The following is a 16,430-nucleotide window of genomic DNA, read 5'->3' on the forward strand; positions in this document are numbered from 1 at the left end:
TTGAATCCATTTCAGACTTGCTTAGTTTGTTTGTTTTATCATAAAATCCATTGCACTGACTGGATCTTGGGAAGGTGCCTGTAAATTGATATTTTGATTTCCCTAGTCAATATCAGTGATGTATTTGCCAATATCCAATAAATGGTAGGATTCTTTTTCTATCTTCTTAATTTGTGGTCCACCCATCCCTCCTCTTCCAACTCCAAATCACTTTTCCCCTTCATTAAACCTTCTTTACAACTCTTTCAATACATGCAAGGGTCAGAGTCAAACTTCACAAGTCCTGTTGTTTTGTCATTTTCCCACATCAACACAATTTCTATTATATTTCGTCTAATATATATTTTTTTTACTATTAATTGAAGCTTATGTTTAGTCTTGCGTTGAGTCACTTGTGTTTGATTTTGCTTAAATTTAAGAAAATTTGCTTAAACTTCCACATTCACACTAAAGCAACTTTTTATCACTTTCATCTTTTCACATTTCTTACACAATTTTTTTTCTGTCTTCAAGGCAATCAAACTTGTATTTAAAATCACAAACTTGTGGGAATCTCATTCTTTAATTAATTATATATTTTTTAAATAAATTTTAACTAATAAAAAAATATATGAAAAGAAAATATTAAATTGTACATTAATTTTACATTAGTTTTTAACTAATTTACAAGAATTACGAAAGTTAGTTAATCTATTCAATAACATTAAATCTGTTAACTAATACGGCAAGCAAATTAAGAAATCAATTTATTTTAGTAAAAAAATAATAATTTAATAAATCCTATAAAATTATAAAAAGAAACACAAACAATTTTTTTTCTAAAATAAAAATAAAAATCAATATATAGTCATATACAATCAGAGACTGGTAGAATATATTGCTAAGATTCTTCTCTCACATAACCCCCTTCCCCCAACGTCCCCTTACAAAAGCATCTCCAAGTCTCCAACCCTCCACTTTAAAATTCTCATTCATACTACAACCTCACAATTCGAAGTTCAAACCCCAAATCTTCAAAAACCTCACACCAAACCCAAAATAAAAAAACAACGTAAAAACCTTAATAATAGCAAAACCAAAACCACACTTGCAGTCAAATGTTCTTCCTCTCTTCCCCCTTCTCTTCATGCTTCAGAGCTTCACAACGTACCAACCACGATCCCACAAACCTCACCACCTACATCTACCACACCGAATACGGCACCGTTTCACTGACATGGTCGCGCTCCCTGCTAGGCCGCTCCCTCCACGTGAACCTCCACAACCGTTCCTCCTTCCACCTCCTCCTCAAGCCATGGAAGAAAAACGGGTCCAAGAAGCTTTCTCACAATACGGTCTTCCTCTGGAACCTCTCCAACGCGAGGTTCGAGTCTGGACTCGAACCTCGCTCTAGATTCTACCTCGCCATCGAGGTAGAACATGGCCTCAGCCTACTCATTGGGGACTTATCCCCCAGGAGTAGTAAGGCCAAGAAGCCCAGCAAAACAAACCAATTACTCGTCCTGAAGCGGGACAACGTCCACGTGGCGCCACACCGCAGCCGGGTGTACCAAACCAAAGCGAAACTCGGAGGTAAGGTTAGGGAAATCGAAATAGATTGCGACGTTTACAACTGTGGCGGATACGGGTACGAGAACGAGAATAGTTCGAGGTTGTTGTTCAGTGTGGATGGAGAGAAGGTTCTTGAAGTGGCGAGGCTGAAGTGGAAGTTCAGAGGGAGCGAGCGTGTGGAGATCGACGGGGTGCACGTGCAGATCTCGTGGGACGTGCACGATTGGCTTTTTGAGAAGGATAAGGATATTGTTAATCATCGTAGTAGTAACAACAACAATAGTAATAATAATGGTATCGAGGGTCACGCGGTTTTCATGTTTAAGTTCGAGGAGGACGAGGTACGAGGTAGTGGTGGTGGGAAAGAGGAGGAGCAACAGTGGAGTATGGGGAGTGGTGGGGAGTGGAGGAATGGCAAGAGTTGGTCTTCTTCGTCTTTGTCGGTGTCTTCTACTTCTGGTGGATCTTTTGGGGGAAGTTCTTCGGTTATGGAATGGTCCAGTGTGGAGGAGAATGAGTTGGTGGTTCCTCTTGGGTTTTCTTTGGTGGTTTATGCTTGGAGAAGGTGAACACTAATTTGGGTGGTTAAATTTTTTGTTTATTTGTTTTCCTTTAGAGTAAAAGTTTAGGGGGAGAAAGAATGAATTTAGATTTCCATGTGTATAGAAAAGTATATGTTCTTAATACTCTAAGAGTTTAGTCTTTAATTAGGGCAAAAGATAGTTTAATTTACCCAAAACCAATTGAATTCAAGTTCTTGTAATGCTTGAATATTTGCATGTATGGAAGCCTGTTTGTCGAGAGAAGTCAAAAGATCACGATGTACATGGAATAACACATCTGTTAAGAGAAGTCAATTGAAACTCCTTATTAACAACGTTAGTCCCTTGAATGGATTTATGATTGTGGAGAAGAGGATATCTAGCTTAGACACCCAAAAATGTTCTTGTGATGCTAGAATGTAAGAGAAACAAATCAATGACTCCGGAACTTTTTGAATGAAGATCGGAATTAAACTGTTAGATGGAGATTTCACACTTCAAATTTGAATGTGTTTTAAGTTTGATTAATTACAACTAAGTAATAGTTAGAAGTTGGAATTTAGGATATAGGTTTTTCTTTGTACACTAACACATTTGTTTGGTGAATATAAAGAAAGCGAATGAGAATCTGTCAATGGATTTGTATAATTAATATAGATCTAACAGATTTGTTTTAACTTCTTTGAGGGGAAAATTTGTAGTAGCGGTAGAGAAAGGGGCTTGTGGAATTTGCAATGTAATTTTTTTTTTATAATGTTCAGTTTGCTGTTGGTGGAATTGCTGAAAGGAAATTTGCTATAAGAAAGTTGTTATTGGCACTGTTGTTGTTATTGTCAGGGCGTGTGTGATTGGAACTTTTTACTCGTGTTGTGCACGCCAAATGTTCGACCAAATGTCGGCATGTGAGTTAGGACATTTTCTTTCCTTTTTTCTTTGGTGCATTTGCATTTGGCAGCTCAGCAGCTTGTTGCCTAAAGTGGCCGGTACTAACGGCCAATTTGGTTGACCCGTTCCAAGCAAGTATCAATTATTTTCAATTCAATCCAATGGTTAATATTTAGTTCACGGCACAGAAAAAATATTGTACTTTTTCCTAAGAGTTAATATAAATAGTTTAGTGTTTTTTTTATCAGTATATGAATAGTTTAGTATCTAAATGTAATAGTAGTATTTTATAGTATTATTTTAGTGTTTAAAAGTTTACCATAATTTAGATTAGCTTTTTTAAATAAAATTATTTATAACTTTCGACAAGTGGAATAGATTTATGGTAAAATTATTAGTGCATGGTTTTCTAATTTTTTTTTAGTTGTATTTCGGTCTAAATTAAAAAAAGGATAAAAAAGTAGAAGACTAAATAAAGTTAAAGGATCGTAAAAATAATTTTGTCCAAATAATTGGTAAGTTAACAGTTTTGCAAATCAATTTGTGTATATTAAGAATCAATATAACACAAGGTTGATCAATTTAGGTTGGCATGAGTGATTAGGGTTCTTGTCCCTCAAGCAAGAGATTGGAGGTTCAATTGAATGGAGAAAATCTAGTTAGGATGAGTTCATTGACCCTTTGCATTTCGTATTTTCATAGAAGATTAGGCTCTACATTTGATGGGAGAAACTTCTTGCTAAAGAAAAAAAAAAGTTACTCAAGGTGTTTCTTAAAGATTACTAATGTGTTTCGTTTCATATTTTATATCTGATTTTAAGAAGCTAATAGTTATAACTTTCACATCTCAAAAGTGATTCCTTATTTCAAATATCAAACAGGCTATAAAATTGTATTAACTCTTTGAAAAAGAAATGATATAAATTATGTAATGTAACTTCCAAAAAAAAGGTTTAGCTGGGTGAAAAAAAAAATCAACATGATAATTTTGAAGACCCTGTGGAACAGAGGGGAACAAAAAGACAGTGCTTGGTAGGAAACAGCTGAAGGAAAGGAAGTGGCCCAAGAGGCAATGTGCAGTTGATATCTGCGTTGTCTATAGGGTCGGTTGTTTGTACCTTACTGGCAGTGGGCCACATGATTTTATTTCTCAATTATGGATTTTGTTTTTAGTTTTTTTTCTTCTAATCTTCTTATTCATAAAAAAAAAACTTTAATTAATTTGAAATTTGATTAATTCAGGATTTAGTCAAAAATAAATAAAGTCTGATTAAAAATTATGTCCGTCAATAATTAAATTTAAATAATATTTGAATGATTCAATATAAATTTTAAAATATTAATCACATGTATTCAATTGATTTATTTTCCTTTTTTTTAACAAACATCAAAGAACAGAAAAAAGAATATATATATATATATATATATATATATATATATATATATATATATATAAATAAGGTACAAAAGAAAAAAACAAAAAGAAAAGTAATGAAATTGCATCTTGGCAAACGACTTTGGTTGACGATGAATTTTTTTACTAAGTCAATGAGAAAACTGTATTAAATAATTCCTTTTATTACATGCCCTGATAAATTAAAGATTAAATTACTTTTCGGTTTCTGAAAGATTTAAGGGTTATTAATTTGAAATTTTGAATTCTAAAAATTAGGAAATTCATAATAAATTTTTAAAATTATGAGTAAATTATTCTCACATGCACACCATTGTCTTTTTTTTTTCAAATTGTATCTCATACCTCTCTTTTTTTTTCACCCTACAAAAAAAACATTTAATTATTTAACTCATATTAAATATTATTTAATAATTTAATAAAAAAGTAGACACATGATGTCACGTGACTTTTAATAAAAATTTATATCTAAAATACTCACTTCTTATTCTTCTTAACTTCATACAATGACATCATTTTTAACCTGAAGAGATTTTAACACTCTTCCTTTTTTCTCTAATTGGGCCTAAACTCGTCTTTTGTTGGAAGGGAACCCACCTTGTTAATATGCATGTGTTAACATCCTTCTTTTTTTAGTGCAATTTTTTGTGTGTGTTGGGTCGTTTAATTGTTGTGTTTTTATTGGACGTGTTCTCGATAATGTCTATTGATTGAATATGTTTTTTTACTTTAAATTTTAGTGTTTTGCTCCTGCATTTATGTTTTTAACTCATTTCTTTCAAATATTTATTTTTGATGGTTAGGTGTTTGATATAATGTCTCAATCAAAGAGCTTCATCTTCTTCAAGTACTAGTAACAATGAAGTAAGAATCAAATATTAAAAAAAAAATTATTATTATCTTAAGAAATGTCCAATTAGATTGTTATTTTGTTATTGAGTATGTAATAAAGATGTTAGTGCAATTTTGTCTACTCAGATATTTCAATTAACCTTATTTAACGACGTTAACAAAAGTAGGGTAAAAGTAATGTAAAAGAAGGGACTAGTACCGGGTGTAATTTGAAAAAACGTAGGAGGTGCTAGTGTAAGTCACATGTTTTAATTGACGTTAATTAATGACGTTAAAAAATTGAGAGTAAAATTAATATAAAAAAAAGGAGTGTGAATACTATTTGAGAAAAACACATGAATTAGATTACGAATATAATTTATTCTAAAATTATTAGTTTTTTTTAATTTGTTTTTTTTAGTCTCTAAACTATGTTAATATTATCATTTAAATCACACATTATATTTAACTAGACTAATAAGATGGATGGATGATAATTTTATAGACTTGTTTTGAATTTTTTTAGTTTTAACACAATACTTAACACTTTCAAAGACTGGAAAGATAACTTACCCTAAATTTAATTAAATTAAGGATGATTGTAGAATAAAAAACAGTGAATTAGAATTTTCTATTGTTCGCCATGTTATTTTTTTTATTATCAATGAATGTAATTTCGAGGGAGCTGTATCGTGGACTACTTTAACATGTCATATCGTTCAATTCCCAACAAAATTAAAAAAAAAAAAGGTTGAAAGTTGTCTTTACAAAATCACTATCTAATTATGTAATGCAATTTTAGAGCAAAAAATTATATATTATATGATGTAATTTTTCATAGGCTTCGTACCCCTTAGCAATACGAAACATCTATATTATTGAAGAAAAAGATTGAATCAAAGGAGACATGTAACATCTACATTATCATTTCACTAGCAGCGGGGGAGAAATTTTTAAATATTATGTTAAAAAGAGTTGGCTTGACGAAACGCCATTAAATCAGATAAAAAGCTGAATATTAGTCATATTTATATATAAAAAAACACATAATCAGTGGTTAAGCATAAAATTAAGATATATTTAAATATTTATTGATGTAACTTTTCGTTTGTTTACACGCAGCAAATTCATAGACAAATGATTTAGCTTGGCATCTGGTAAAAGGTTGGTTGATAAATATTGGTTGATGATTCAATGTGCTATTACTGAAAAAAAATGATGTTTAGATTTTTTTTTTTAATTTTGTAGGAATGATTTTTATTTTAAAAGATGAAAGATAGCTACGCAACCAAAATGTAAAAATTTTTACAACATGTTCAATAATCATGATAAATTTATTGAATTTTATGATAATTATTTTAAGAAATCATGTTAATAATGATTTAAGATTAAATGATAATATAAAATTATTTTATAATACAATCATTTTAATACATGACTATTAAACTCTTAAAAAAATTTACAACTTCTTTATAAAATAATTAATTTATACATTCAATACAAATTTCAAATATTTTAACTGAGTGCTTTATTATTTGAAAAAGAAAAATAAAACTATACTTAAATAGAGGAAATTTATAGTCTCTCTCCTTGTTTGTTTCTAAAGTATACCTTGCACTCGCACGATTTTTGTTCTGGATAAGTCTCATTCAAATAATTCTGGTTATAGAGCTGACCACTTTATTGAATTATCTGTGTTTGCAATTTATATTTTTTTTTTATCTAATATGAATTCATATTTTAATAACAGTTATATTATCTATTTATACTTAATGAGTTATATTTAAGTAATATTAATGCAATTAAATGAATATGTTAGATTACTAAATTGATATTATATGAATTTAATGAATATACTTTAATTAGTATCCTTCAACATAATCAAGATCTTAATAGTGTGAATAAATAAAGAATCTTAGTTATGATCCGTAATATAGTAAGCTGAATAATTATTTTTTTTATCTAAAAAATTACGAAGATCTCATTAAAAAAATCATATAATTGAGAAAAAAAATCATAAAAACTTATTTGGATTCTTAACACAAGTGTGGACATTGTATAAAGAATATCTAATGTGATTAGCAATTTCAACCATTTTTTATAGGAGACACGGTAGAGTAACAATGGTAAATTAATCACCAAACACGTGGTGTTTATTCTCCTATAAATACACCACAATCACTTCATCAATTATGTTTTTTTCATATAAATTAATTATTATTTTTCTAAACACTTACTTAAACTTAAGAGTATCTACACGAATAATTTATTATGAGATTTAGTTCAATCGGTTGACTATATATGGGAATTGTTATAAACCTATAATTAATATCAAGTTTAATTCTTATGAATGAAAAAATTTACATGAACAATGTCATAGCATAGATCACTCCACACCTAGAGGTACTTCACCTTTGAGATAAGGTATTATATAATTGATCTTGTTAATTTTTGTCAGGAGCCTCTTTCCAAATTTAAGGAATCTCCTATCTCTAATCTACGCGCTCACATCTTCATTTTAACGCACAAGTTGAAAAGGAGAGTTCTACAAAAGATACTTCAACACTCAATTAAGATTTCAACCGTGAACAATTTGTCTTAAGGATAAAAAGAATGGCTAAAGATTTGAGGGTTAACCTTTATTTATATAAACGTTTATGGGCCTTGAACCGTGAACCTTTGTGGATAAATTACCATCTAGGTAATTTACCTCTAATCAAGGCTTAGGTTGCTTAAACCTTGATTATCCATAGATCTCTGACATGTTGCCTATTTTAGGGCAAATGGTGCCTCCCTACCTTGTTCAGTATGTCGTGTATTAATGACGACTGAGTGTCTAATCAAGATTGTCGAATATTTGTTTGTCTCTTCTAGGTACTTGACCATGATAGTTGAGAGCCTAACCAAGAGTGTCATACATTTATTCGGCTCTTCTAGGCACCTAACCATGATAGATATCCGCTATAGTAATAGTTAGAGTTGAAAGCTTCTAAATCTAAATCTACAAAGTTGTTGACATTTCTAATATAATCTATACTAATAATAAAGAAAATACTTTTATTTAGTATACACATTTCATTACACTATTTTACCTTTTATCAATTTTAAAATTTTTATTACTTCTCTTCTAATAATTACCTACTACTTTCATGTTATTAGGTTTTCTTAATTCTAATTTCTTTTCTTTTTCTTTTTTATTTTTAATTAAAATAGGTAAAGAGGCACAGGATGCCTCTCTCCACCAGTAATAATGATATTAAGTTGAAAGGTGTCTCTTTTGATTAGCAGCAGAATTGCAAAACCTTCATAGAACCATTTCGTGTTCCAAAACAATGGGCTATTTCGGTTGCTTTACACTTACAACCTCAACTGGGGATGCACAAAGCAAATGAGTCAATAACTTCCAATAATTTCTGAAAAAAGTACTACCATACCTTTTTTTATAAAAAATTATTGACATTATATTTTAAAACGACAATGTAAACTAGAAAAAAATCTATTTTTATTATTTGATTTGATTGTCGGCAAATGGGATAAGTAACACATGCGTGGTCGACAAGTACCACTCAGCATCAACCTGAACATTAAAAATAAAACACTCTTTTTGCTAAGAAATTGTACACCCTAGCTACCGAAACATAGGACCCTTTTTTTTGGTACTTGAACATTGGACCCTTTACTTTCTGTGTCTTGAGCGATAAGAACTATACATCTTAGTACATGTACCGTATCATGAAGTTTATCTTATACATTGTGAATGTAAACTGTTGGAGATCTCATGATAATGATACAGTGATTTTTTTTTTTTTTGTGTGTGAGTGATATAATGATATGACTAAAATAATATAAGTAGAGAGTAATTTTTTATCTCATGAGCTAAGTTTTTGGTACTAATTGTTATTCTAGAACTTCTTAAATTATTTGGAAATCTCCTCCTCATTTGTTAACTCATAAGATTAAATTAGACTTAAACCTTAAATTATAATAAATTATTTTTTTGTTTGGTATATCGTTTGCAATGGAATTGAGTTATTATTATTACTAATAATAATGCATGTTACTGAAGCCTTTATATATTGTGTAAAATATGAAGAATTTATTCATTTTATCGATAAAGTAATTTTTTTTTAAAAAAATTGTCACCTTTATATATTGAATCCTTTTTTTTTCAACTTCCTTTTTTCTTCACGACTGAAATTCAAAATTTTGTTTGAAGCATTCAAACTCAATTTTCACTTGAATCAGCCTATATAATATTTGATAAATTAAGTTTTATTTACAAAGGTGTTTCACAAAATCATGATTTGATTTTTTTAACTCGATTTTAAGTTCCAGATCATTAGTTTTTATGCATGCCAAACCATAATAAATTTAAGTATAAGTGAAAAGGAAAATATTTCTCTATTTGACCAAACAACATTAAGTATAACTCTTACTCGCACTTAATATATTGGTCCATCCGTGTCTCGTGTCTCGTGGACCTTACGAGCTTAATTTAAAAAAAAACTACAATTTTAAAATAAATATTTTTTTTAAAAAAAAATTATCAATTACTCTCAATTATATATATTTTTAAAAAGTCTTAATAAATCTAACAAATAATCCATTATAAAATTTTTAACACAATCAAATAAATTTTCAACATAAATACAAAGAAATTTTAAATTAAACTTTTAGGATTAATTGAGTTTGGATTGGACTTGACGGGTGGTTGCAGATTTGTGGACTTACCTACGGATCCCGTGATCCAAACTCGCACCGTCCACAGATTATGCGGGACAACATAATCATGATTTCTTAAAAAAATGTAATCCGTGACCCACATGGACCTCAGTCCCACGGATCAGTCTATGAACTTGAACCTCTTTATCTAACCATAATAATAATTTGATATGAAACAAACATAACGTTATAAAAAAGAATTGCAAATGATTTAGAAAACGTGAAAACTCTAGTTGATGTTTTGAGACTAATTTGGAAAAAAAATCTTCTCAATAGTTTACAATCATCTCGATCTAATTTAATAAAAAAATTAAATTCAACAATAGTCCCACTCGTTATATATTGATAATGTAATAGTTCTCCATTGTTGGATTCTTACTCCAAAACAGTTACAAAGTAATGAATAAGAAAAGAACGCGGAAGGTGCGACATGTGAGGACATAATTTCAAAATCAAAAAAGAAAGAAAAAAGGCTTGTTGGTTGTTATGCTTTCACGCGAAGTTTAGCATCATGCATGTCCAAAGCAAGCATGGGAAAGCAAATAATAATGTGGTGCCTTATCCTTTACACTACTGCCACAGGCCAAAATACAACGGAGCAAAGGAAAGAGTGTGTGGATGGAGGGAGACACATGCTAATGTTATCTACTTCAATAGTGAGACTACCTGAGGATTTTCAATTTTTGTTATTGGAAGAGTTGAGATGATTTTTTCTCCTTATGGTCGAATTATTTCTCTATTATTTTATTTCCCTCCAATTTGGGGGAATGAGATTGAACATGAATTTTGTTCTATTATATCGTAATCAAGATTTTAAATTACAATTGCAGCTACGATTTCGTTGCACTTTTGTATATCATGGAAGATGGTTGACAAATATAGTCAATGCAATCACACTTCAAAAACTTTAACGTTATGGCCAAAATCATAGTTACGATCTGTTTTTTAAATTTGTGATCATAACGTATCTGAACAATGGAATAAAGGTTTGCATTCCATTATGTTCTATTTCACTTTGTTCCTTTTAGATTCATTAAACTTCATCTTATCTCCACCAATAAAAAAAATAAGCAAAGTACTTTATAGTTGGAGAGAGGAGACAACATCCAAATGAGAGGATTACTGGTTAGAGGGAGGACTGATCGTGATAATATATGGATTTGGATCTTATTATGTTGTCAAGTAACAAAATATTATATTGAAAAAAGATTTTTTTTTTATCAAATATAATTAGGGAACCTCATGATAAATAATATCTCTGAAACTTTAGTCTTTAGCTGAATTGAATGCCGTTGTGTGATCTATGAGTAATTTATATATAACCAACCTCATCTAATGAAATATAACTTTGTCATTATAATATAATTAGTGGGTCCTACAACTAACCATGGCAAGTCCTTATCTGATACAGATTATCTCTTTTTTTTCTCTAATATGATCATATAATGTGAGAAGATCCAAACTCATGATATATGATCGGGTAGGCATAAAGTGCCCCAATTGGTAAGCCATTTATGTCATGCCAACTCATCTGTGATTACTCAACTAATTAACATAAAAAAGAATAAACACACTGATACCAACTTAAGGAGATTACATATACACATCCTCCTCACGGATGCTTATAAAATTACAGCTCTCAAATTCTACCTAATTGAGGTGGCAGCTAACTCTATTAGCTGCATCTTTCTCTACCTATAATATTGCTTTGCATTTAATAATACATTGGCAGCAGCAACCATCAAGCAACAAATCCATGCCAACTCCACTGCGTGAAAAGATAATAATAAACCCTTGCATAATAATAGAAGGTCCAAGGACTAATTTGGATTTGAGTGTCCAGAAAGCAAAGTTAACTCAATTTCAAGCTAATTTGGTCTCTGAAACACAGCATCCCCAAATTTTCTGTTTCTTTTAACATTTCGTACTTTGCATTTGCATATCACTGTTGAAAAGAGAACCCTGATTAGGTTCAGCTAACTACTCTTTATTGCCCTCATACACACCATCTCTCTTTTATTTCCTGTCTTGCATTATTTTGAGCTTCAGCAAATGTAACACTATCCTTACACATTGAACACATTACTATATATGCTCTACATCAGCGGTAACATGGATAAATCTCAATTCAGACTAAAAATCTAGAAATGAAGACCCTTTCTGTTCACCGAAGAAAGCAACCGCTTAAAAAGAAGAGACAATGCAACCATTTCATTTTTTTTTTTTTGCCATTGCCTCACAACTAAAGGTATACATACAACAGAACAGAAAGACAGGGCAGATGAAAAAGTTGCTTCTCTACCCCTCTTTGGTTGGTTACATGATTCTAACAGCCTATATATATTTCGGAGTTTGGACTTCGACTCCTGTCAAAGCTTTACTTTACGGTTAAGGTTGAGGACGGAGAAGCATTAATTACAGAAGATGGAGGAAGGCAATGTCTTTGGCTACTGGACAATGTAGGATTGGGTGAAGCCTCGTACCTGCTCGACTGGCTTCTCATTTTCTTCTTTTCTCCTCCTTCTTGAACCCTGTCTATTGTAACTTGGCGAACCTTTGTTTCATTTAGGCTAGGTGGAAGAACACAGTTGCAGAGAAAACCTTCATATTGAGAAACAAAACTTACCATTAGAAATCATGAAATGCTTGGTAGTTGTTTTCTTTTTTCTTTATCACAAGATGCAGCGCAGGAACATGAGAAATTTGCATGTGCCATTTATGACATAACAAGTACATGTTAAATGGGAACAGCTGCAGTGTAGTAAAACAGCCAGAGATTTAAATGTTGTAGGCATTAAGCATTAAACCTACTGGCAAAACTGTCACCTAATGCATGTGGTGAAGAATTCTTATTCAATATATGATTTTCATATTTATATCCAACTGAACAAACAAGTATTCAATCCTTTATTTATAACACTCAAATTTTAACAGTCATGGCCACATAACTACATATTGCTTGGTCATGGTTGATATGCGAAAAGAAGCAAGCAAATTCTCTAGTCCAGAGCTTATATTACTTAAATTTTGAACGAGGATGAAGAGGGTTTGTGTCACTCTAGAATCTAGAGGTGAGGTATCACATGGATCCTTCAAAACATCATCTTTTTCAGATAGGAAAAAATTCATGATGAAGTATCCATTACCACAATTGTCATAGCTTCTTGCAAATCTCATAAACAACTGAATGAAAAATCAACTCATATAAACATGATCAAGAAAACAGCTAATCACAACACACTTTCCTATATCCTTTACCGAGTCTAGCAAGCCGATTCACCCATCGAGGAATAGACTTTCCCGTTAATCTGACACAAACATCTTCGCAGAAGTGGTTGCAATTTTTCTGGATAAGGTGGTAGGTGTTCCCAGAATACTCTTCAGCCAGCCTCTCCATGAACGCGCGAACATCCTTCGGCCCCATATCCGTTGATCCAATGAAAATTGATTTCCTGAAGGTGAATCCAGGACAGTGTCTAGGCTCCACTTCAAAAATCCCAGTCGTGTCGCGTTCGTGTGCTCCAAATCCATATTCAACCCCATGAACTACAAAAAACAAAGAATCAAAGTTACTAAACCAGTTCCCAATCACCAAAACCATCACAACAACAAATACACCGCACCATAGTATTAGACTAATAGTACATTAGAATAAACATAATGAAACACACATCATATCAAACAACAACAAAATCTACATCAGTGTGGTTTCAGTATTTTCCCCAACTCAAAATCTAGCTCAATCAGAATTTCAATAATTACATCAAAATTGAAATTAAATTAAAATTCAAGTAACCCAACAAACTATATAGCATTCAATTGATTTAAAAAAACATAGATAATTTCATTTTATTCCATTAGAGTTAGGTAAAAAATCGTTAATGGCGTCATCATATTACTACTATTTTTTTAATTAACATTACACGGCCCATTTTAAATTTCATTAAAAATATTTAAACTTTATAAAAACTAACCAATTCCAAGGATCTGAATTCAAATTGGTTATGCCCAATCACCGAAATTTTGTTCAATTCATTCAATAGCAAAGGAAATTGAAGATAAAAAAAATACCAAAAAAAAAAAAAAACTAACGGGGTTGGTTACCTTGAACACCAGAATGGTAAACTCCGAGGCCAAGCCAATAAGCGTAACCGTTAATTGGGGTTAGGTCGTAGACGTTAAGGTAAACCGGGTTCAAACCGGGTTTTTTCTTGCGCGGCACCGGAACCAGTTTACACAACATTATGGAATGGAATACGATATTGTTGTTGTTGTTGTTGTTGTTTTCTTTTTCTTTTTCTTTTTTGATTTCGCAGGTTGTGGCTTTTGGGCTATATGGGTGTGTGATATGATATGTTCGGAGGGAAATGAGGAAAATCTAGAGAAAATTCAAGGGCAAAATGGGAAGAAGGAAAAGAGAGTGGCCCTTGAAATTTTCTCTGATTTTGCTTTGGTGATCCTAAATACCTAATTGTTCTTGCTTCTTCTTCTTCTTCTCATTATATGATTGATGCTATGTGTTTTTTTCCCCTTCGCTTTCGGAACACGGAGAAGAAGAGAATCTTGCAGTGTGCTTTGCTCCATGCCTTAGCTTTTATTCATTTTTCTTTTCTCTTGGTGGTGCCCATTATGCATTATTTATTGTTTCGGGAAAGTAATCATCACGAGTAAAGATTTTAAGTAGTATTTGCTTTTTATTCAATCTGTATATAATCCATTTTCTCATTTAGAGATATGTATACTACTTCCATCATTTGAGAAGTATAGATATCCCTTTTTATAACCATTAAAATAGGTTAAACATTCATGTTTTATTCATGATTAATTTCTAGTGAAAGATTTCTCTTATCATTTTTAATAGGATTTTCTTTCTAAAATACATAATTAAAAAGAAATTTCTCATATCAAACATCATCAGTAATATTTTTAATGAAAATTAATTATTAGTAAAATTATTATATACTTTACGCTTATAATATGATAATAAAAAATAAATAAATTATTTCTTATATTAATTATTTTTACTAAAATACTCTTATGTGAATTAGAGAAAATATCTCTTTAATCATTATTCTCTCTTTTTATATTAAGTAATGAGAAAATTAATATTATTAACTAAATTAATTATGTATATAAAAACGAATATTGTATTCACTTAAAATAAAATAAATAATACAGATATTATATCAATAATCTAATCATAAATTATTATATATAATTTTTTAACAATTACCTTAAAAATATTTTTAAAATGATTTTTTATTAAATTTATTTTAGACCACATGTGTGCTTGGTGGTGATTTTTTATTAATTGATGATATAAAAATAATGTATGTCTCTTAACCTGTTTAAAATAACTTTATTTGTTATTATTCTTGTTTGTCATAATTACTACTATTGATTGGCTATATGTCAATTATATTTATAGAAAATTGTATATAGACTTGATTTATTTTGACCCGTAAAGAAAAGGCACGACTTATTTTGTTAAAATTTAGAGTGGTGTTCTGATTGCTATTGACTCCGACGCGTTAAATTTTAAATTTTAATCAATTGTAAATTGTTCCTTTCTGTCTCTTACAAATAATTATTCTTAAATTTTAATAAATTGTGCAATTTGTTATATTAGTAAATAAAGAAAAAAATGTGTGTGTATATATATATATATATATATATATATATATATATATATATATATTAATTCTATTAATGCAATTATTATATTAAAGCTTTTATCTTAACCACGAAATTAATCTTATAATTTAATATCTAATATATTATTTAAAACAAATAAATTTATATAATTATTTTATACATTTATGAATATTCAAATTGTCTAAAATTTAATATATATATATATATATATATATATATATATATATATACATAAATAAATTTAATTTTTTTAAAAATTATTTAAAACACAATTTTATCTTAAGTTTAATCATAGTCTCCCTCTATCTACTAGCGGAAATACAAACGTTACCACGGTTATGTGTCTACATTTTTGTTGTCCTATTACATTTTTAATGTGCTAAATTTGATTTATATTAATGTATATATTAATTTTAGTTTGATAATTTGTAGTTATATACAACATATGTTCAATAAATTTTTATATAATATGTATATGCAGAAGATAAACATTGATATATTGTACAAATTAATTTTATATAATAGAAAATGCATTCGGTAAATTTTTAGGTATTTGCATTTTTATTGTACTAAAGTATTATTGTAATTATTATATATGTGTATGGTTGTGATTGTGATAGCCATGTATTTTTAATAAAAATAAATTAAGATTAATATATAGGTCATATTATAAATTAAAAAATATATAATTTCTCATATGGATGACACGTCAAATTAAGACATAATATATAATCTAGAAAGGTACAAAAGTTTTTTTTAAAAGATAGCAAAATACTTTGGGAGCTTAATTAGCAAATTGATAGGTTTTTAAATCCAAAAATATTATTACT

General features: G+C 29.8%; 2 protein-coding genes across 2 annotated transcripts; one reads left to right on the forward strand and one right to left on the reverse strand.

Annotated features, from left to right (window-relative positions):
• The first annotated feature begins 885 nt into the window (after positions 1-885).
• Positions 886-2,554, forward strand: LOC114394260. The gene has a single exon (XM_028355938.1). It carries the CDS (start codon positions 1,098-1,100, stop codon positions 2,118-2,120), a length of 1,023 nt encoding a protein of 340 aa, XP_028211739.1. The 5' UTR covers positions 886-1,097; the 3' UTR covers positions 2,121-2,554.
• An 8,923-nt stretch (positions 2,555-11,477) lies between these two features.
• Positions 11,478-14,633, reverse strand: LOC114393814 (deSI-like protein At4g17486). The gene is made up of 3 exons (XM_028355271.1): positions 14,050-14,633; positions 13,204-13,491; positions 11,478-12,546 (listed from the first exon to the last, which is right to left on the reverse strand). Exons 1-3 carry the CDS (start codon positions 14,186-14,188, stop codon positions 12,323-12,325), a joined length of 651 nt encoding a protein of 216 aa, XP_028211072.1. The 5' UTR covers positions 14,189-14,633; the 3' UTR covers positions 11,478-12,322.
• Positions 14,634-16,430: the final 1,797 nt, after the last annotated feature.

This window comes from Glycine soja, chromosome 17 (assembly GCF_004193775.1).
Source record: "Glycine soja cultivar W05 chromosome 17, ASM419377v2, whole genome shotgun sequence".
Lineage (NCBI taxonomy): Eukaryota > Viridiplantae > Streptophyta > Magnoliopsida > Fabales > Fabaceae > Glycine > Glycine soja.